The sequence below is a fragment of the Canis lupus genome, chromosome 24 (genome assembly GCF_011100685.1).
Source record: "Canis lupus familiaris isolate Mischka breed German Shepherd chromosome 24, alternate assembly UU_Cfam_GSD_1.0, whole genome shotgun sequence".
NCBI lineage: Eukaryota > Metazoa > Chordata > Mammalia > Carnivora > Canidae > Canis > Canis lupus.
In genome coordinates, this window is record NC_049245.1 from 27,132,659 (window position 1) to 27,155,767 (window position 23,109).

At 40.0% G+C, this 23,109-nt stretch overlaps 1 protein-coding gene across 2 annotated transcripts in view; it reads left to right on the top strand.

The window, feature by feature from the left end:
* The window catches only part of RPRD1B (regulation of nuclear pre-mRNA domain containing 1B), a 52,095-nt gene that overhangs the window by 13,664 nt on the left and 15,322 nt on the right, over nt 1-23,109 (top strand). For both annotated transcript variants that reach the window (XM_038572290.1, XM_038572289.1), the window contains exons 4-6: nt 8,401-8,513; nt 10,081-10,207; nt 16,494-16,669. In XM_038572290.1, the coding sequence (XP_038428218.1) occupies nt 8,401-8,513; nt 10,081-10,207; nt 16,494-16,669 (416 nt within the window). The remainder of the gene's footprint in view (nt 1-8,400; nt 8,514-10,080; nt 10,208-16,493; nt 16,670-23,109) is intronic.

Here is a 23,109-nt window from a genome sequence, read left to right on the forward strand (position 1 = left end):
CCCTTAACTTTTGCTGTCCTTGGCTCTCTTCTGCCTTGCAGAGACTTTCCTTGCACAAGGGAAAGAAACAACAACATTGTTTAGTTGTGGAGACCTAGGAAGTACCCTGGAGTAAGATTTTGTTCTAGCCCTGCCACCGACTACTACAGGGTCTTGGATATGTCCCTTAGCCCTTTTTGAGCTTGGTTTCATTAAATATTGATGTGGTTTTGAAACATACTTTGATGTTTGTCAGCTTGCTGTCTACAATTGATTTTGGTCTTTATTGAACCCAGGATATCCTCCAGAAGTGTGTACATGTATGTGTGTGAGCCTCACCAATCATCTTAAGAACTTAGGTTCTTTTTTTCTTGAAAGAGGAGTAAGATCAAACATTACTTGTTTCTTGGTTTTGTGGTTAGTTGTGGTTTAATTCTAGTTGGCACGACATGTTTTTGAGCTACAGATCTGATCGAACTGCACGTGAACTCATTGCCTAGAGTAATGAGTCCAAATACTAGCATAGTACTTAGGACCCTTTATAATCTGAACTAGTTTACTTTTGTAGATTCTTCTGCCATTTCCTCACATACGACATGGTCTTTGGCCATAACCAACAATTTCTTTTCTAGATGCTCTCACAGTACCTCTTCCTTTGCACCTGGTGTTACCTCTGCCCGAAATGTCCTCTGCCCCTTTCACTGTGTGGTGAACTTTTCTTTAGAATGCTATTCTCATTTTGTTGTTTTTCCTACCTTGTCTTGGGCACATGTTGCCTTTTCTGTCCATGTTTCTCTGGTACTTTGTATATGCCTCTGCTGTAACATTTAACCATGGTTAGTTTACCTGATAATATTCATTCAGCAATCCTTTATTGTGTACCTTTCATGATCTCTTCCAGATCTGAGTTTATATGCATTGTAAGGTGGGGTAACTTTCCCATAAAACTACAAGTTAGAGGCTTTGTAAGAATGACACAGTGCTTTTAGACTGCAAGTCATTGTTGTTTTACTTAGAGTTGATGGAAAACAATTTTGAGGTCACTCGGGTGGTAGCTTCTGAAAAGCAAGGTGTTCCCTACTTTGGAATTCTGGTAGTGTTTGTATTGTGTCTTTTGGAGGTGTTCTGCACAGTGCTGGAGAATTATTCAGCATTCTTTTCTCTACTCGTAGACTTCATTGGTAAACAGTTCTGATTTTTTTTAAAACACCTTTAGGCAAGTAGGAGAGCTCTGAAAGACAATGTTGGAAGCTAAGTATTGAATTTCAATTCAACAAGCATTTGCCAGACATGTGCTTTGAGTAAGTGACTATGCTAGATGCTATAGGACTGAGCAGAGGAGTGAGACATAGTTTTGCACTCAGGGAGCAGTCAGGCAAATTGGGGAGTTTGTGGCAGTGGTAGATTTGAAAATAGCTCCATTGGATTTCTGATTTTTTTTTTTTTTTTTTTGAGCTCTAGACATTATAGCCATTGAGGCAGTATTCCTCCATGTGGAGGATAATGCTGATTGAAGGTGATTACTCTTTCTCTGTGCTGTAAAGATGGAAGCACGTATCAAAAGGTTCCAACATGTGTATTAGTCTCCACTAAGTCTATCTCCTCACCATCATCATTGGACCTGAGTTATCAAAATATTTTTATCTCAGTCCTTTCAAAATATTGATGAGTTCTCCAGAATTTTATTTCCAAATTTAAATAGTCCTTTTATATTGCAGCTTTGATTCATGGGTATTTCTTTGTCTTGAGACAGCACCAGAGTTTACCTTTGAAATAAAAGTTTTCCTGTGGAACTTTGACAGTGAAGGATAAATGAGCCTAGGAATTTTGTTTTAGAAGTGAAAGTTTCTTGGGGCACCTGGGTGGCTCAGCTGTTGAGCATCTGCCTTTGGCTCAGGTCATGATCCTGGGGTCCTAGGATTGAGAGTCCTGTATCAGGCTCCCCAGAGGGAGCCTGCTTCTCCCTCTACCTATGTCTTCTGCCTCTCTCTTTGTGTTTCTCATGAGTAAATAAAATCTTTTTTTAAAAAAAAGAAGGAAAGAAGTGGAAATTTCTTGGGTTCATATACCCATTTCCTCATGTGTAAGACTCATGTGTTCTAAAGTCATCTCTCTGTTCTTGGGCATACTCAAGCTGTCACTGGACTGAATGGAATTTCATTATTTACTGAAGTCACACATTAGTCACACAGTGTTCTATAGTTGTAGCAGGATTTAGAAAAGAAAGGTAGATACAAAGGAAATGGTATTTATTGAGCTTCTGTTATGTACCAGCCTTTCTATTAGCTGCTTTTCATGGTAGTGTATTTTAGATTCTTAAAACTCCTCTATGAATTTGGTATTATTTTCATGTTTCAGATGAAGATACTAAGGCCCAAAGGGTATAGTAAATTTTGTCAAAACAGATATAATAAGAGGAGAATTCATGTTCTAGTCTGTATGACTTTAAAGCGTATGTTGGTGGGGGTTTTTGGTTTTGAATTTATTTATTTGACAGAGCACAAGCAGGGAGAGTGGCAGGCAGAGGGAGAGGGAGAAGCAGGCTCCTCACTAAGCAGAGAGCCCTATGTGGACTCAGATTCCAGGACCTTGGGATCATGGCTTGAGCCAAGGCAGATGCTTAACTGACTGGGCCACCCAGGCACCCTAAAGTCTGTTCTTCGTACCATACTTTTTCCTGAAAGTACATGGATTCAGTAGATTTGAATTGGGGTATGAATTCATGAGCAGTTCACCCAACTTTCTTGGACCTTTATATAGTTAGTTTAGCTGTTATGAGCAAGGGTTTGAAACCAAGTTTCCAGAGTATGAATCCCAGCTCTGTCACTTCCAAGCTGTGTGACCTTGGGCATACATAGCATTAAACCTCTCTGAGCTTCAGGTTCTTTATTGTACAACATGGCTAGTAGTAGTAGTAGTAGTAGTAACACCTTACAGCATTGTCCTGAGGATTATTTGGGATAATGTAGGTAAGATATTATTAATGAGGTGATGATAGGACTTTTTTTTTTTTTTAATTTTTATTTATTTTTCTTTAATTTTTTTTTATTTATTTTTTTTATTGGTGTTCAATTTACTAACATACAGATGATAGGACTTTTATTTGAGCCCCCTCCCCCCCTTGGTTCTAATATCTAACATTCTGAGTTTCCCAGTATGATCCAGTGGTAGATGTAGGAGGAGACTTGTTAGTATTCTTAGTCCCTCAAATTTTGTGCAAAACTAGAAGGCATAGTGGTTAAGAGCATGAGCTCTAGGCCCAGATTCCCCAGGTTTAAGTCTGGACCTGGCCACTCAGTTCAGTGAGAGAGTACTGGAAAAGTACTTTCAGAGGAGAGAACAAACAATGAGGGAGCTGTTGCAAACATTTCCTGATTCTTTTCTCATTATAAAAGTAATATAAAATTAGTGGACTTTGTGGGTTTTTTATATATATATATATATAATTTATTTATTCGTGGTAGAGAAAGAGAGAAGCAGAGACACAGGCAGAGGGAGAAGCAGGCTCCATGCTGGGAGCCCGATGCGGGACTCGATCCCGGGACTCCAGTATCACACCCTGGGCTGAAGGCAGGCGCTAAACCGCTGAGCCACCCAGGGATCCTTGGCTTTGTGGTTTTTCTGTTGGTTTATTTTCATTTATTTACTTGTTTTGTGTTTTTTTTTTTTTTTTCATTTGTTTTTTAATCCCAGAAAATTTCTTTCTTTCTTTTTTTTTTTTTTTTAAAGATTTTATTTATTTATTCATGAGAGACACAGAGAGAAAGAGAGGCAGAGACACAGGCAGAGGGAGAAGCAGGCTCCATGCAGGGAGCTCAACATGGGACTCGATCCCAGGTTTCCGGGATCACACCTCAGGCTGCAGGCGGCGCTAAGCCGCTACACCACCGGGGCTGCCCAATCCCAGAAAATTTCAAGTGGATTCTTTGGAAGACCTAGCTTTACAGGTAGATGGCTGCATTTCATAAAGTGTTTGGGAGCCTTTAGGTTAACTTTTGCCTTAAAATTATTTTTGTGGTCTGCTGTAGTGTCTGAAATTCTACCACAATCAGGTCTCTAAGAGGCATATTATCAGTGCTTAGGTAACCAGAATTATGTGAATGTTAGCCAAGTATGAGAGACCTAGAGACACAGGGACAGGTTGGAGGATAGAATAGAGGACAGTACAGTATGAGGACAGGCAGTTGGGGCCATCCTTAGTGTTTTCCCTGCCTGTAAACAGAGTGGTTGAGTGAGTCAAGAAGGAAGTATAAATGCTATGATCAGAAGCCAAATTGATAGTGGGAGGGTGCCTGGTCTTAAACTCAGATGTAGGCGTGAGACTGACAGATTTCCTAGGCTATTTTTAATAGCTGCCTGACTAGATTGAGAATGTTGGGCATCATAACTGCTAACTTAGTATAGATGAGTCAGGGGACAGTTAATAGAGCAAGCTGTCCCTTCTGTGTAAAGGGAGGCATGTAGACATTTTTGGTACAAGCTCTGTGCCACCTGTTGTTAAGAAGTTTCCAACTCAGCTCTGTTGACACTTCCCTAGGTATTATAGGGAAATAAGATAATGTTTCTATCAGAGAGGTAAGGGCTGTGCCTGCTGGCTGCATACAGAGCAGCAAGGTCTGGGTGCTGCAGGAGTAGAGGGAGATGATGGCTCAAGATGCTGTTGCCCTTACCATAAGTAGGCTTTGAGCTGAGGTAAACTCTGTAAGATCATTAGAGGCCATTCCAGGTTTTTGAGTAGAGGCACAGTGGGTAATTCATTCCATAAGAGTGTAGTCTAAGTTAGAAAAGGAGCAACTAGAGACAGGGTGACCAGTTGGGACAGTGGTCTGGACAAGGCATGAAAAGGGCACATTTCTGATAAGGAGAGATCTGTTAGATACATCTCAGAAGTGTAGAATCTACTGGAAGTTGGGACTTTAGGAGATTCTGGTGATCTCCAAGGCATTGTACTTGGAAGATAGGGCCAGTGGAAGTGTTTATAGTGTAAGTAGGTAGCTCAGGAAAGGAGGAGCCTTATGGGGGAAAATGATGAATAATTCATTTCCAGTAGGTCCTCCAAGTGGAAATAGAGAACTGAAGTAGGATGACTGGCTATCTCTTATTACACCTATTTCCATCAAAATGGCAAAGGACATAAATGGGCCTGCAGTTATTTTCATTAGTTTTATTTCAGTCTTGTAATGCTGTGAGTGTCAGTATGAAGTGGTAGAAAGTACTCCAGTTTTAGTGGGCAGGTGACTTTGGCTTTAGAGCCCAGACTTAAGCTCCTTGACTTTGGACAAACCACAAGCCTATGGGCCTGAATATGCTCATGAGAGACGAGGTGGGGAAAGCAAAGACATAGGTCTATCTAAGGCCTTCCCTTGCCTAAATTCAGTGATTCTGAGGGTCCTAAGGTATTTAGTGTGTGTGTTTTTTGTATATAATAACTTTTGTATAAGAGTTTGAAACTGAAGGATTTGAGTTTTGTAATTTTTCTCTTTTTAAATGTATTTAACAGTTTAATTGAGCGCTGTTCTAAGTGCTTGGAAATAAAAAATTTGAAAAATTTTTTGCTTATGTGCTTGTATTTTTGTGGCTACTTCTAACATATGGCCACTTTGATGCTGTGGTGGCTAAGTGCCTATGAGGGTCATACCACATACTCCACACTAATTAGGCAGTTAGTGTGTGCTAAGTACTGTTAGATATTTCATATGCAAATTATATATTACTAGATTTTCTGTCTTAAAAATATGGCAGTCTTTGTTTTGCATAGTGCAGGACTGTAAAAATGACCATGTAAGCTGAAACCATGCAAAATGATCTTAACGGGAAAAATTATGGTTGTTCTATGACTTTTAAAAAATTTTCATCAAAGAATTGAGAACTCACTGTAGATTACAAATCTATATAGGGAAACAAAGAGGATAGTGACACTAAGTTACCTAGCATGCTAGAACATAAAAACATTAGAAACATTGAGAATTAAAGTATTTTTGTTTCTTTGTAATGAACTTCACAAGAGAGGTTTGACGAGAACTGGCCTTATTGTATAATCTATGGTATGGAGCAAGCATCCTAGAAGTTTGTATCGCCTCCGGCAGTTTACCCTTAGTGTTCTCCATGTTGTGAGATACGTTGGAGAGTTCCTATAGTGTGAAAAGTTTTGTCAGCACCACTTCCCTTGGACACCGTCATCCTTGTCATCACAAGCACTTTCTTCAGAAAGTTTCTGGAAGGGCGTGGCAGTGCCAGCATCTCTGAAACCATCTGCGTCTTCTACAACTTCGTTTATGTGCCGTTCGCTTCCAGCGTGAGCTTTAGTTTTAGTTTCTGGGCTGCTCTTTGATCGTGGTCATTTTCAGTCAGTTCTCTGTTTTGATTATTCACTTTTATGAAATGTCATGTGAATCTGATCACCAGGAGACAACACACTTTGCTGTTTGTGAACGGAAATAACAGCTCTCCAGTAACCAACCAGTGACCGGAAAGAAGTGATGTGGTCACTGAACATGATACATTTCTATTATTTACGTAGTGATGTGTGGACTAAAGTTAGCAAAGTTTGTTCTTTATGCGGTTACTCAGAGTGAAATGCTGCAGTACTGAAATTTGAACCTTGGTGTGTTGGGAGACTGGTGTTATTTAAATCTTGGTAACAAATCTGTACATAACAGAATGGTACAAAGTGAGGGCTGCCTGTGCTGCAAATGTTGCCGTTTTCCTTTATTTAGTAGAACAGAGGGACAAAGCTAAGAAAAAATAAAACCCATGATATTGACTTGGCATTCACGTCAGGCATAATTTGATCAGTTAATGTGTAAGGTAGGAGCAGGAACTACATCCTTGGTTCCAGGAGAAAATGTTTAATTAAGCAGGAAGTGTACACTATTCTGTTTATAACTCAGAGTTCTGAGACAGGTGCATGGTGACCCCTCCTTTGACAGATGAGAGAGTGTTGTATGCTGCTGTGGAATTTGATTGCAGTGGGAAGAGCACAGATTTTGAAAGTCCTACCTTTAGACAAGTGTTGAACCTCTTGGGTCTCCTCTCAGTTTTCTCACCTGCAAGCTGAAGATACTACATCTCAGAGTTGCTAGAAGGACTAAATGTACAGAAACTATTGCAGTGCCGGGCACACATTACCATCCTTTCTTTACAAGCGTATCATTTAGACTTATGTCCCACATGTTTGACATTTATTTTGTATTGTCCAATTTGATCAAAAGGAATGATTACTTTGGAAGGGCACATTTATCATAGCCATTTAAAAGCATACAATACAGATGATAAGTGTGAATGTAACCTGTTTGTCTCAAAAGTGGTTAATTCTAAAGTAGTGACTTAAGTAATTTCTCTCAGTTGTATCAGTCCTTTTTCTCAGCAATGGTTATTTTTAATTTTAAGGTAAAATAAGATTTGTTTTGTTTTTAGAGGGAGAGTTTAAAGGGCAGCACGTGTAGAGTTTCTGACACAATTTTATTGATAGGTTTCTCTCTACTACAGGTTTATCCTGCTTTCCGAAAATAGACCATTCCTAAGTTGAAATGGGATAAAGTGAAGAAGCAGTTACCATTAACTTATATGGAAGATTTTTTGAGCATTCCCAGACCCCAAAAATAACCTCACTTGGGCTTTTCTGATATCTTAGGCCACATCTTGCTAACAGATGCACAAAATAAAATTGAGATAAAGCACAGATGCTCACAGATAAAGCTCAAAGCTCTGGTGGCTTGATGCTGAGGCGCTGAGTGTAGTTGCTGGACAGGAGCTTAGCAGGGCTGCTCTGGCTGCTTGGGGTGCGTGCTGCCTCTACAACCACTCTGCGAAACACATGCTGACCGCTATTTTCACTTTGGGCCTTTCTTTGTGAAAGCAAAAATCCTCTTTGAATTTCTTTTGGTTAGCAAAAACAGGTACTATTACTGTAGGTATTTCATAAAAGCAAGCTTTAGAAAAGTGGGGGATACCTTGTTTTTGTTTTCTGAGATTATCCTGCAGAGTGTATAGTGTTTCATTTTATATGCAATGTATTTTCTATAAACCTCTCATACATTGGCTTGCTTCCTTATTTTGTCTCATGGGTTTCTTACCACTTTACTTCTTAACTATTTTTAAGAAATAAACTTTTAATTAAATGTGTTTGTTTAGTAGGTTTCTTTTTTAGATGTTTGTTTTTTGGTTGTATTTTATCAGTGAGTCAATCCGAGATGACAGACCTGAGACCATTTTTGACTCTTCAATAATGTAGGGAACTACCAACAATTTAAAATAACTAGCATATAGGTTAATGTTCAGCCGTCTTTGGAAATGTACACCCCTTTTGCCCTTTTTTTTTTTTTTTTTTTTTTTTTGCATGTGGCCCATTGTGCATAGCATTTGACTCTTACCTACACAGGCTGTCATGACCCAAATTTGTGCCCTTTTTCTTTCCTCTAGCAACAGAGGAGAAGAAATCTTTGAAGCGAACTTTTCAGCAGATACAAGAGGAGGAGGATGATGACTACCCTGGAAGCTACTCTCCCCAAGATCCTTCTGCAGGACCCCTCTTGGTATGTCAGAACTCCCAAGAGAGTAGGGCAGAGTGGTCTTGATGGGGTGACCGCTATTTGAAGATTATGGCCACAGGGTGGCGCCAGGGACCAATAGTATGGAATCACCCGAGGGCAACTCTGCACTGGGTGCAGGATCCACCGGTAAAGCTAGCCAGGCAGCAGGCTTGCCTTTGTCTTTGCATGCCATGAGTCTAGATAGCTGTATGTGTTATATGGTATTTGGACTTGGCTTTGTTTCACTTCTAGGAGTTGAAAATATTCTCAAAGAGTAGATTTTTGTGAAAGGATAGATAATGCTACAAAGACATTTGTCCTCTGCCATGGCTTTTCTCCTATAGCATGTTTTTTTTTATAAGTAGACAACTCATTAGTTTCTAGGACAGTCGGTGTGGCAATAGCAAGTTTTCTACACTATCATCTGTTCAAATATTAAAATGGAGCTGAATTTTTAATTATACATTTGCATTGTTTAGCCCTTCATATAAATTAGCTCATAAACTCGGTGGTTAGTTAATTTTTGCTGTTTATTACTTACTAATTTACTTACTGTCAAAGAAAGTGAGGCTAAAAGATTAAATAACTTGCCCAGTGTCTTAATTTGAATCTGGGTCTGACTGACCTCAGAGACTACTGGGATCTTTTACGTGGCCTCTCATTTTGCCTAAAACAGCTCTACTTTGTTATAGTAAGGCCCACATAATAGGAAGCGTGTCTGGTTTGTGTCATATTAAATTGAGTTAGATGGTGGATGAAGCGAAAATGGTGTTAGGCCATATAACTTTGCATTTGAAAACTTCCAAGGGGCCAGTCTGAATTTTAGCTTTTAGAATAACTGGATAACTGTACTGCCGTCTGCCTTGCCAGTTAGTTACTCCTGGGTCATTATGGACTGGTGAACCTTGCAGCATTCATTGTTTTCTGAGGATTTAAAATTACTCTTTTTAGCATATGAAGTATGCATTCTTGGTTTGCTCTTTTCTTAGTCTTTTCCTCCTTTGTTTGTAATTAATGAGTTTGACACATTTAATTTGGGGAGTGGCTGCCAAAATGGAAACTGTCATCTTTGTGACATTCATTTTATAAAGCAAATCCAAGAGAGAATTAAAGTAGGCAGTGTCACTTCATTTTATCGGCACACAGTTGTTCAGCATCTGGTACATATGCTTTTTTACTATACTGGAGACCAGAACATTTTGTATTAGAAGTCCTACATTATTTGAAACTAAGCAATATGAACCAGACTCCTTTTTTTTTAAGTTGCCAAAAACATGCTCTTTTGAAAAGTTGAAGGGTTTTTTTTCCCCCAGAATTATGTAGAATCTTCATGTTCTTTATGAATGTTGTCTTCATGCTATCGGCTTAGAAAAATTAACTTTTTACATTCTCTTAGAATCCATTATCCAGTCCAGTCACTGACCTCAATATAGGTGGTGGTACTAAAGACCATATTTTTATAAATATCAGGAGTGATCATTTTTAGGATTTGCCTCCACCTCTTTTAATTCTGGCTTTTTAAATCCCCTACATCTCAATGGGCAGCATTGTTTGTGCTTTCATTGTACAGACTGAGGAACTGATCAAAGCTTTGCAGGACCTGGAAAATGCTGCATCAGGGGATGCTACTGTCCGGCAGAAGATTGCTTCTTTGCCCCAGGAAGTGCAAGATGTTTCTCTGTTGGAAAAAATAACAGGTGAGAAGGTAGTTTAGGAGAAAGGTTAGGGAAGAGGGACATCTCTCTAATGCATCAAACCCTAGGACATGCTTACATCTGCAGATACAGACTTCTTCTATGTGGTATTGGGTTTTGCAAACAGTGAAGCTGTTGAAATAGTCCATGCTTGAATAGTGATTCTAGGAACTATGCAGAAATGCTGAACTCTTAAGTAATGTTTGTTGAAAACGCAGGGTAAATTGTGTGATGTGGGGTAGCAGGAGAAGACATCAAATTCATAATCCTCTTAACTAAAAAAAAAAATTATGATTCGGTGCTGTGTGATTTCTGCACTGTACACAGACACACCCCATAGATGATTGTGCCTTTAATGCCAAGAATGCCAGGTGTATATTGTTAATCATGTTATTTTGCCCTCTTGATGATCACCCCCCCCCCCCCCAGTTAAACAGGGAGGGACTTGTAACATTATTCCCACTTTATGCATGAGAAATTGAAAGGAAGGAGTGAAGCACGAACTAATATTTATAGAGAATGTTCTGTGCCAGATACTTCTACTCTTCCTGATAACCTTTTAAGGTCACTGAATATATATCCCCATATTGCATAGGAGGAAATTGAGGCTTTGAGAGGTTAGGTGTCGTCAAGCAAGACTGTCCGCTCCATTTTCCCTGCAGCATCTGTTTGCTTCATGTCTCTGTCCCATTTTGATAATTGCAGTATTTCAAACTCTTCTATTATATTTGTTATGTTGATCTGTGATTAGTGATTAGGACTCCCTAAAAGTTCAGATGATAGCATTTTTAGTCACAAAGTATTTTTTTATTACAGTATATACATTTTTTTAAAGACCTAATGTTTTTGCAGGTTTGGTAGAACACTGTAGTGTAAACATAACTTCTGTGTGCCTTGGGAAACCAAAAAACTGATTTGACTCGCTTTATTGCGACATTTGTTTCATTGTAGTGGTCTGGAACTGAAGCTGCAATATCTCCAAGGCACACCTGTATTTTAAAGGTAGCTGGGGAAAACGTTTCTGATGAGATGACCTTTGATCAGAGGCACCCTCCCCTGAAGATTAGGAAGCAAGCTGTGAGGATATCTGAGGGAAGGAAGTACCCCCCCCAGGCAGAGGGTACAGCCCCAAGTAAAGACCTTCAGGTCAGGAGCGTGCTTAGCTGCAGGACACAACACAGAGGCTGTCTGAATTCCTGGCAGAATTTGGGCTCACTTTCACTTCCGAGCTCCAGCACTTGGAGCCCACTGGATCCATTCTGTTAATCCTTCCACCTTTTCTCAGCCTCCAATCCTTTCTGGCCTTAACTTTCTTCACTACTCAGTGTGGTGAAGAAAGCGATTCTTCATAATTGCTCCCGTACCTATGCCCTAAATTTGGTTTTCTCTGTCCTCTTTGCTGTGGTCTTCTGGCAAAACCCCAGCTTTTCTCTTAGTTAAGTCCAACTTTTGAGGTTATTATAATGATCAGTTTATTATACTGTTAGAATCCTAGTCTATAAAAATTGGGGGCAAATTAACATAAAACTAGCAATGTATGTGATTTTATTTATCTATTTACACTGAGCTAAAAGTCTCATGTCTCCTAGCCTTTTTTTTCTTTTTTTTAAGATTTATTTATTTATCTGAGAGAGAGTGTGTGCACACAGGAGTGTGGGCAGGGGGAGGGGCAGAGGGAGAGAGAATTTCAAGCAGACTCCCTGCTGAGCACAGAGCCCACTGTGGGGCTGGATCCCAGGACCCTGAGTTCATGACCTGAGTTGAAATCAAGAGTTGGACCTTAAAAAAAATAAAGTTGGATCTTAATTGACTGAGCCACACAGGTGTCCTGCTTTTTTTAAATAAAAATTTTATTTTGATTTTTAATTGTAGTAAAATACACACAGTTTACAATGTTAATCATTTTTAAGTGTACATTTCAGAAGCATTACGTACATTCACATTATTGTGCAATTTCCAGAACTCTTTTCATCTTTCAGAACTAAAACTTTATATCCATTTGTAACAACTCATTTCCCCCCTCAGCCCCCTGACAGCCACTATTCCTAAATCCAGCTTTTCTTCCTTTCCTGGACCTGCACAGCTGAGTCTGGCTGACTGGGAAAAACTAATAACGCATAAAGGCTGACTTGTCTTCCTACTTCTGTGGGTGAACATGCCGTTTTCTAAACCAGCCACCTACCTGTTTGCTAGCTCTGTTTCTTCTCACTACTCCAGGACATTGCTCCAACTTTTCTTTTTTTTTTTTTTTTTCCTTTACTGGATCATTCTGTGTAGCATAAAAACATGTACTTTTTTCTGACGTGGGAAAATTTTTTTTTCTTGACCCATATGTTCCTCTAGTTACTACCTCGTTTCTCTCTTCTTTGTAATAGAACACTAAATAGATGTGCCTGTGCTCATTTCTCTCCCTTTCCCCTCCTCCCATTCTCTCTTGATTCCACTTTAAGTCTGAAATTGCTCTTATCAGTGTTGTGGATAACTTCCATGTTGCTAAATTCAGTGATGAATTTTTGCCCAGTCTTTACTTGTGTTCATCATAGCTTGATCTTAGTGACATTTGGCCTCATTAGTCATTTCTTCTCATTTGGTGCAGAAGACAGAATAATGATACCCCTGGCCACCCCCACCCCTCCATCCTTGTCCTAATCCCCAGAACCTATGAGTATATGATCTTACATGGCAGAAGGGACCTTCTAGATATGATGATGTTAAGGATCTTGAAGTGGGAGGAATATCATGGATGATTCAGGTGGGCCCTTCTGAGAGGGAGAGCAATAGAGAAGGAAATAGGACCCTGGAAACAGTCTTTGGAGAGATGCATTTTGAAGATGGAGGAAGAGGCCATGATATTAAATACTAAGTTAATACGTTTGTGTTATTTTCAGCCACTGAATTGGTGGTAGATTTGTTGCAGCAGCAGCAGAAAGTAGGACTTTATCCTAGCTTTCCTCTCCTCCTCTGGCAATGGCTCTTTAGTCTCCTTTGCTGGTTTCTTCACTCCTCTTTGACTTCTTAATGTTGAGTACTTAGTGCTGTAGTTAGTTTCACTGACAGTTCCTCTTACAGTTCCTCTTGAATAATATTTAGACTAATAACTCCCTAATTTATATCTTCTATTGTTGACTTTTCACTTCAACTTGAGAGTCTGCTTAGTGTTACTAGTTGGGTATCTCAAAAGGCATTTCAAACTTGACCTGTCTCAAACCAAACTTCTTGTCATCTCTCCAAAATTCATTGTTTTCAGGGTCGTCCCCATATCAGTAAATGATCCCCTCATAATTCCTGTTGATTAGGACCAAAACCAGTATCTGACACCAGTATCTAACATTGTCACCACTTCTGCTGCTACCACCTGGTGCAAGTTGCCACCATCTTCACTTGGATTATTGCAGTTATTTCCTCTTTGGTCTCCCTGCTTCCTCCTTATCTCCCACCCCCAGCCATTGTTCTGTTCTCCACATAAGCAGAGTAACCAGAGTGATCTGTCCAAATGGAAGTTGGACCATGTCTCCCTCTGTTCAGAGCATTCCAGTCACATAGGCTTCTTGCCAGGCACTTCCCCCTTCTAGGGCCTTGGTACTTGCCGTTCCTCTGCTTGGAATGATCTTTCCCACATAGTCACATGGCTTGTTCTCGCACTTTCTCCAGGTCTTGGTTTACATACCATCCCAGTGAAGCCTACCCTCACCACCACATTTAATATCATATTTTTCCCTCTGAATGCCCCGGGCTTTCTCCTCTGCCTTTTTTTCTCTAGAATTCTTATCTATATTCTTTCTATTCTTACCTGAGAATGTAAACTCCTTTGGGGCAGAGAATTTTTGTCGTTTGTGTTCCCTGTTGCTCTGAGATCCTAGAATGGTGTTGGGCGCATAATGGGAGCCCACATATTTGTTCAGTTACTTGGAAGGTTTAGGGTCTAGCAGTCTGATTGCAGGGGGTGAATTGCAGTGGTTGGAGAGGTGGTGGGCGCCTGGAGTATAGTCAGTTCTCCTTAAGGGTTCTGTAAAGGAAGCAGGGAAATGAGGCAGGAGCTAGAGAGTGACATAAGGACAAAAGGTAGAGCAGCATGTTTGTATCCTGATGATAGTGGTTGTGGAGGAAGAGAAAGAAATTGAGAGGTGTGGGGAAGCACAAGGGACAGTCACAGAAACAGGATCTTGGAGTAAGCAAGAGGGAATGGAATGCTCGTGCACAAATGGAGCGCTGGCCAAAGAGACACACAGCCAGTGGCCTGTGTAACTGGGCATGGAGGATAGCCACAGGTAAGTTCTTTGGAGTAGGCATCTAACTGCTGTGTTTTGACTGCATTTTTTTTTAGTAGATCCTAAAACGATCACAGTTATTTTTCTGGGTCGTAATTATTTGTGTGAAGGAATTATCTCCCTTGTACAACTTAGAGGGTGAGAATTGATTTTTTTCTTTTAATCTTTAAAATTAGTGTTTTAGGGATCCCTGGATGGCGCAGCAGTTTGGCGCCTGCCTTTGGCCCAGGGCGCGGTCCTGGAGACCCAGGATCGAATCCCACGTCGGGCTCCCGGTGCATGGAGCCTGCTTCTCCCTCTGCCTGTGTCTCTGCCTCTCTCTCTCTCTCTCTCTCTCTCTCTCTGTGACTATCATAAATAAATAAAAATTAAAAAAAAATAAAATCTTAAAAAATAAAAATAAAAAAATAAAAATTAGTGTTTTAAACTAAAACGCCTGCTGTTTTTGCCATGGGCACTCAAAACATTATAATGTATTACACACTTGGGGGGAAAAAAAGAGATGCAGTCAAACAATGACAAAGCCAAAACCAACCTCACCACTCCAGCTCCTTGTTCTTAGACCATACCACCAATCTTGAAGAATAAAGTTCACCGTCCTCTTTAATTCTCTGTGACTGAGATTGTCTCTTCCCTTTGTACTGTCTTTAGCTCACTCTTAAACTCCTTCACCAAGAACATACTTTTGTTTCCCTGCTCCTAAGGAACCTGATCTTTAGCATCAGTCCTAATTTAGGATCTCTCAACAGTTTTATCTCCTGACATTCATATTAAGAAGGTGTCTGAAAGTCAGGCAGACTGTCCAATAGAGAAACTATGTTAGGAATTCTTAAATCCCAATTGCCTATGAGAATGCTGAGGTCTCTCACCTCTGATGACATACATTTATAGGGAGCAGCATCCTGTATCACTATCCCCCTTCTAGTTTGTTCCATAGAGCTACTGGAAATCCCTAGAGCTCTTGGCTTCAAAACACTGATCTACTCTTTTGACCCTTAAGGACCTTTTTTAAAATGCTGTATACAAATCAGAGTTCTAATTTCACCAGAACCATGTGAAATTAATTATATCAGTTCTTTTCTAATACAGCTCATCCTTTTGTCCCTTCCTCTCATTTCCTAATGTTGAGTGCACCTTGTTCACCTTACCTTTCTTAAGAATATCCTTTCATATACTTTGATACTTCAACAGTTTTTTTCCCAGTGAGTTAAAACCCATTAATTAGATGTGAAATCAGTCTGGTTGGTAATGACCAAAATTAAAAACAAAAAAGAATAGAAGATGGAACACTTTGCACATAATAAGGATAGTATTGTTTTATGAAGCTTTCTTTTTATGTGTTCACATAAAAGTGTATTTCTTGCTGTGGGTCATGTTTTAAGAATTTGAAAGATTATCTGTTATTATGAGGCCCTTTATTTTGTTGAATGGAAGAAGAGAGCTCACCCCCAGGTTTCAAGGCTTAGATATTTATTTATAAGGGATAGACTCTTCTAGGCCCATTTTAGAGACATAGTTTTGAGTCCCAACTCCTCTGCTAACTGCAGGATATCGAACCTGTCCTATAGCTTTTATTTGATCTTAATTTCCATACCCAAGAAATGAATGCTTGCTTTTGTATTTCGGAAGAATGTGCAAAGAATACTTAACAAAATAATATAAATGAAAGCGCTTTCGAGATTCTCAGAGGCAAGGAAAAATTATTTCATGTATGACCTTAAATATCTTTCTGTTTTATTTGTAGAGCTTTTGCAGGAATAGGCATTTAGAAATCCTTTGCAACATTCCCCTCCTTGTATAATTGCCTCACTTCAGGTAATTCAGAGATGTCCTGCCTTATTAACAGGAGTGAGTGCCTTTGGATTACTCTGTCAGCCAGTCCATTGTTTGTCTACAGGTTCTGGCTTATTCTTGGACCCTCTACATTGGGAGAGAAACTGTTAACCTCCCCCAGAAATGTTTGCAATCATGCCTGTGTGATTTCTATATTGTCTCTATTTTTTGGTCTCATTTGTACATAGACAAAGAAGCAGCTGAACGTCTTTCAAAAACAGTAGATGAAGCATGTCTGTTACTAGCAGAATATAACGGGCGTCTGGCGGCAGAACTGGAAGATCGGCGCCAGCTGGCTCGGATGCTGGTGGAGTACACCCAGAACCAGAAAGATGTTTTGTCAGAAAAGGAGAAAAAACTAGAAGTGAGTACACGGTGAGACCGACCCAGACTCCCCAAGTTTCCCTCCCTGTAGTCCACAGTAGGAGGTTTTCACTGTGCTTTCACTGACACATCTTTTTGTCTTTTAAAAAATTTATGAGATGATAACATCTATCAGATACTGTAATTATTTGAACCGAGTTGAAAATTGAAGTCACATTTTTGTGTCCAAGAAAGAATAAACTGGAATGCAAGAAACAATGAAATCCTAAAGCATTTAGTATCTTGATTACTTCTGTTTGAAATCACATTAAAAAAAATTGTAGTTGAGGTTCAAAAAGACCAGGTGATTGACAAAACCAAAGTATGTGTATTTGGTAGTATTTGGAAAATACTTAAAATTGTCTTTCTTTTAGATTATATTGAGATTTATTTTTTACTTATATCCATGGTTAAGGCCAGTAGTCTGCTTATAAGCTTTGCAGTCAGTTGTAGAATTTCACAGTAATGTGTAGGGAGTCCAGTTCTCAAATTGTTGAGAAGGAACCGATTTCTACCCTGAATTGACATCAGTCTGAATGCCCTTAGGGATGGGCTTTAGAACTAGTTTCTCGCCATGCATTTATTTGGCTTCTTTTTTAAGTATGTGGTGGTTCAATATCAGTGCTTGCATAACACATCCAGCAGAGTGGACATTTGGGAAGCTTTGTTTGCCCCAAGCTGCTAGTGGTTTCAAGGGTGAGGACAGTTTGAGCTGAGAATCAGTTACATATAAGAAACACCAGAGTGGATAAGGGAGGCAGGGGATACTCCCCCTTCCCCACTCCAGCACACAAGAAACACATTCTCTGGTACAGAGAGAGGGGAAACAGAGCTAGTCCTATGGCTGAGATGATGGTGTTTGCTTTTCCACACAGTCACTGACTTGAGGGCAGAGAATGAGGGTACTTTTGATGCTGTCCTTACCTGCAGTGATTACAGGAGCAGGGCTGGGTGGTGGTACAGGCAACTTCATAAGCCAGCCTGGAAATGGCTGTGAAAGTAGTATGGCTTCGATTTAGAAATCAACACTGACCAGAAATCCTAAAGGGAGTTTCACAGGCAGTACCAGACGGTCATTTATCTGAAATGCTCATCTTTCACTGAGGAAGCATTCTCAGCACTGTGCCCCGGGACTAATAAGAGAGTGTAATTAATGATTCTGGTTGTAAGTCACCATGCCATCTGTTGAACTGCCCCTTGGCGACACATTAAGGGCTTTCTCTGATCTGTCAGACATTGATTATCATGAGCAGCTGTTGGGTGGAACGTGGCAAGCAACCATAGAGGACAGAGTCTTTGAGAAGGAGATTGGGTTGGTAGAGTGGATTAACTCTTTGTTTATTTCCCTTCCTCACAGTTGCACTTGCCTCCCTATGTTTCTTGGGGGATGATTCTGGTTTCTGTAGAACTAGTGGTTTGCAAGATGTCATGAAAGGTCATTAAGCAGAGAGATGGATCAGAGATTTGGGTCTGTTCTGTAGCTTTCCAGTCCAGATTCCTCTGCTCATCTGGGCTTTGGGATTCCATTGCTTAAGAATCAGGAGGCTCCCATCACTGGAAAGTACAGATTCTCAGCTAAATAAAGGTCCTTTTTTCCCTCAAAAACCAAGTCTCTTAGCCACTTGAACAAAACCATTAGCTTCAAAATGAAGCTAAATTTGCTTAATTAAAAAAATCAAATGACTGAATACAACATAAGATGTTAAGAGCTGGCTTTAGTTCTTTACTCATGTTTGCTAAAAATGTGACTAGTCTGCTCTCTAGAATCTATAATTTTTCTCTCACATTCCATAACAGACTGGTCTTACTTCCACCATACCCTTACGGTGATGGCAAAACTTGCAAAGTATATGCCACTTGAAAGATGATGTGTTACCAGTATGAATTACTCCAAATCCTCAAAGTCTTATTGATGAGGGCTGTGTATCAAGTATATTTATCTCTTCAGCATTCATTTTTTTAACACTGGCAGTCCTTGTTTTAAAATTGCTATATCAGAATGTAAATGAAATCTTTTATTTTTTAATCCTTTCATTGCCATTAATGTATGAGCATGCAGTTCTTAGAACTCTGGAAATGTAATGATTTGCTTGAGAGTCTGTTTTCTTCCCAAAGTTCGAATTTGTTAACACATGAAGTCTGTCTGTCTTTCTGTCCATCTTTCTTTTCTTTCTTTCTGTCCTCTTTCTTTCTTCTTCTTTGTTCACCTCTTCCTTCATGTAACAAGCATACCTTTTTGTCTTTCACTTATGAATCTTATGTTAGATTTCTGGGTGACTCCTAAGCTTTGGGGTAGGGAATATGATGATTCAGAGCCAAAGATGATTCAGACACTGGTATGTAGGAGAAGCAGTTTCAGCTCACAGAGAAAGATTGTGTTCTGCCCTCAAGGAAGTCATGGTGGCATAAACATAGCGGTGAACATGAAACCAAACCAGGGGATGGTCCATAATGTAGATTAAGGAGACAGTTGGCAACTCTGATTGTGGTTTAAGGTCAATTGCAAACTTCCTGGAAGGCAAGCCTTTTTGTAAAAGGAAATAGCAGTTGAGGAAGAGAAATATGTTTATAAATGGAAAAGCCAAAGTAGAACAGCCAAATGAGTGAAGACAGACAAAAGAAGGGGTGGGAGGGAAGTGCCACAGTCCTCCAATGGGATAGGCTCCGTGCTCTTTAAGAAGCTGCTTTTTTTTTTTTTTTTTTTAAGATTTTACTTATTTATTCATGAGAGACACAGACTGATAGAGAGAGGCAGAGACACAGGCAGAGGGAGAAGCCAGCTCCACGCAGGAGCCCGATGCAGGACTCGATCCCGGGCCTCCAGGACCACGCGCCGGGCCGAAGGCAGTCGCCAAACCACTGAGCCACCCAGGGATCCCCGAGAAGCTGCTTATTTATTCATAAATAAAGTCAGCAAAGCCTTTGTCACTCAGAAGATGTCCAAAGATTAGCAAGATGTGTGATCAAGGAGCTTACACTCTAGTGGGGGAAGAAACAGCAGTGAACGGGGAGTTTAGCATGTGAGAAGAAAGTAAGGAGAATATTTTAGCTCACTCTAAGTTGAAATAGACCTGGAGAAAAAGCACATGTTAATAACACTAATTTGGTCAAAAGTTTATTTAAAATATGAGAGAATTATTAAACATATCGGCAGTTTCTGAACACCGTAATACCTTCAGCAGGTCTTCCAAAGTCTGCTAGCCTACATGGTCTTATGCCCTTTCAGTGCCAGGAACATAACTGTTTCTCAATAAATACTTGTTTTCTGCATGAAATTACATCAGTCAGTGTAATCTTTTTCTATGAAGATGATATTTTTTTGTTTTTTGGTTTTTTAGGTTGCATGAAAAGTGGTTTGACAAATCTGATTTAATATGTGGTAAAGAAAGGTGACTTTTCATAGAAACTCCTATGGGTTTTTTCATTTGTGCTTTTTTTTTCCTTTTAAGTAGAATTATGATTCATTTTGAGATGATGGGGTTTTATTTTGTTTTGTTTACTTGTTTGTTGCTTCTGTTTCTGGATGTTATAATTGCCATTGGCCTACCACCTTTCGCTTAAACTCCAGGCAAGGTTAGAAGGGGGCTGCTTCAAAACTGTTGGCAATGCTTTCATCACAAACATGCAAAAACCTAGAAATGGGAAAGAGGGCATGTGGAAGGAAGCAAATGGCAGCCTAGAGGTGGTTAAGAAGTGCGGAGGGTACAAAAGGTTAATTCAAAAAGGTAAAGGCCAAAGGTACCAGAAAAGCCTCCAAACTTCAGTTTTTAGAGCAAATGGAAGGTTTCTAATAGGCAGAGGTGGCTATTACCCCAGTTGTCTGTTAGAAGCTCATAAGCCATAATAAGAATGGGTTGGTTGGAGTTCCTGTCTTGTCAGTTTGGATAAAGCATGATGTAGATATGTTCCATCTGAGTGATCAGGGCATGTGGGGGATAGGGGAGGGACCGAGGGGAGGACTACAGATCTATTTGTACAAGCATTGGAGAAAAAAAGTCAAAAAGGAGCAGGTACTCGCAGTTTTACTACCCTTAATACCCAGTTATTTTCATTCACATCATGGTGTTCGGCTGTCATTTCTGGGAAAAAAAAAAAAGTCATTGGAACTTTCACAGGAATTGTACTGAATCTCTAGATTGCTTTGGGAACTATTGCCATTTTAATAATCTCAAGTCTTCCAATCCATGAACACAAGATTTTTTTCTATTAGATTTTTTAAAATTTCTACTGCAGATTTTTAAAAAGCATGTTAGAGGCCCACTTATTGCTGCATTTGACATTACAAAGGACCTATTAAGGTGTCATAAGTATCAGGGACCACAGAAGAGGTAGTAGTGTATGCCACCTTGTAGTAGGTGTGTATACTCCCATGTTTACAAAGCATGCATACAGACACATGTGTGCTAAGCAAAGGCACCAAGGCACAGCCATGACAGCTTCACTCAAAATGAAGTGGCACATTGAGGCTTGGTTGTCTGGGTAAGTCACCAACACGGATCATTTAGCTGGATAGAACCTTAGACATCACAGAGTCTGACTTCCAAGTTGGTGAAGAAACTCAGATCCAGAGAAGGGAGTTTGCCACAGACCAGGAATAGAATCCAAGGCAGACATCTGGTAACTTTCCACCAGGTTTGTGTTTTCCTTTGTTGTTTTATTTTAAATTTGATTCCATCGGGTCAACAGCCGGAAGACATCCTACACAGAAGAATAGCCAAAGTTGAATCATTTCAACAATCCCCAAGAACCTTGTTTTAGAAAAATGCCATCTTATGTAGGGGGATTAAAATACTTGCATGAAGCATTTCAGAGTGGCCTCTGAGAAGACCTTTCTAAGGTTTGGGACAGCTGACTGCCACTGAGGTTCTAAGTACCCTCCTGGCTGTGATTGTGCATGCTCTGGGGAGGTGAGGGGTGACTGACTCACTGAACTTGAGGGTGCTGCTGTTTCTCCACAGCTTGGCGCCTCCTTCTTGGCTGTAATGAATACTCCAGAGTAGAACCTTCCAGTTCAGACAGTACAGCTGGGAAGGGGGAAATGTCCCAGGATCTGACATCGCCTTGTGACTCTTCATATTTCTATTTACACTTTAGTTATAACAACTTGAGAAATTCTTTGGCTGTAGCTGAGGAGGTACTAAACCAAACTGATGGCCGTCTGTTGTTTTTGGCAACCTCGTCCCCCTCCCTGCAGGGTGCAGATGGTTAGAAGCATTTATTTCAATCATGGGATAGGCAATAGATGGAGATAGCTCCATTTTTGTCAGCTTTGGAGTAGATTCTTCTTTTTCCCATGATGTTCAAAGCCAGTATCTCATTGTCCATTCCAATAAGGGCAGAGGGGAGCAGGTGATCTAATCCTCATTTTAGATGAGAAAACAAAGTTCAAAGTGTCTGAGCAGTTCAGGGTTATAGAGGAAGTCAGCAAGGACCAGAACCCTAATCTCCTGACTCCTGACACTAGTGAACATCTATAGTATTCTGGGAGTTTAGATGCCCTGCTTAGCCGGGCCCCACCTGCTTACAGACCTCTACACTCACTGGCCTTCCTTAGCAAATGATTCTTTTCCTCCCTAGACTAACAGTGCTATCAGCACCACAGGCTTATTCCCAGCCATTGTTGAAAAGGTCGGTCTGCTTACAGTGCTCAAGTGACACCATGGAGTGTTCATAATCACATCCTTCCCTACACAGCAACCCATGGCTTGCCCATGGCTTTTTCACCCCTGCTTTGATATGGGAACCTCCATGTACTAGTTTCCTTCCAGTAGTTGGGGACTTTTCTTGAATTGTGTGGTTCTACAAGTAATTCCGAGTTTAGAGGCTGCGTCTTTTAAGTCTTTCCATTCTTTTCAGTTGCTGCCAGCCCTTAACACTCAGATTAGATTTGCAGCCAGAGCTTTTCTATCTGTGAGAGTGTTTGTGTGCGTGCTTGTGTGTGTGTGTTTGGGTAGGTACTCATATGTGTATTCTTTTTATGTTACAATGTGAAAACTTTGATGTTTGTTCATCTTTTTTCATCCCAGAGGAAAATACCACATTATAATCATTATAATGTACTTCACATACTTGGTGACCTAAGGGCATGGTTTGCCAACATTTGAGACTTCATATTAAAGAAGTGACGTGATTTCAAGGTTCTCCCAGCCAGAATTCCATACATTTAGTCATAGCATTGTTTCCATGTTTATAGCCCAACTTTTGGCAGTTCCTCCTGTTTTCTAAAATAGTTCCATTGAGTTTAGGCCAGTGTGTGTATCACTAATTTTTCATATTTATAAAGTACATATACATGTTAAGTGAAAACAGCATCTGGGCCCCTTGTCATTGCTTGCCTGCCAGAACATTCATTCTTATTCAACCATTAGTTCTTTCTTTATTTCTGTTTTTCTGATTACAAACACATTACAGAGAAACTTAAAAAATAAGTTAAAAAAAATG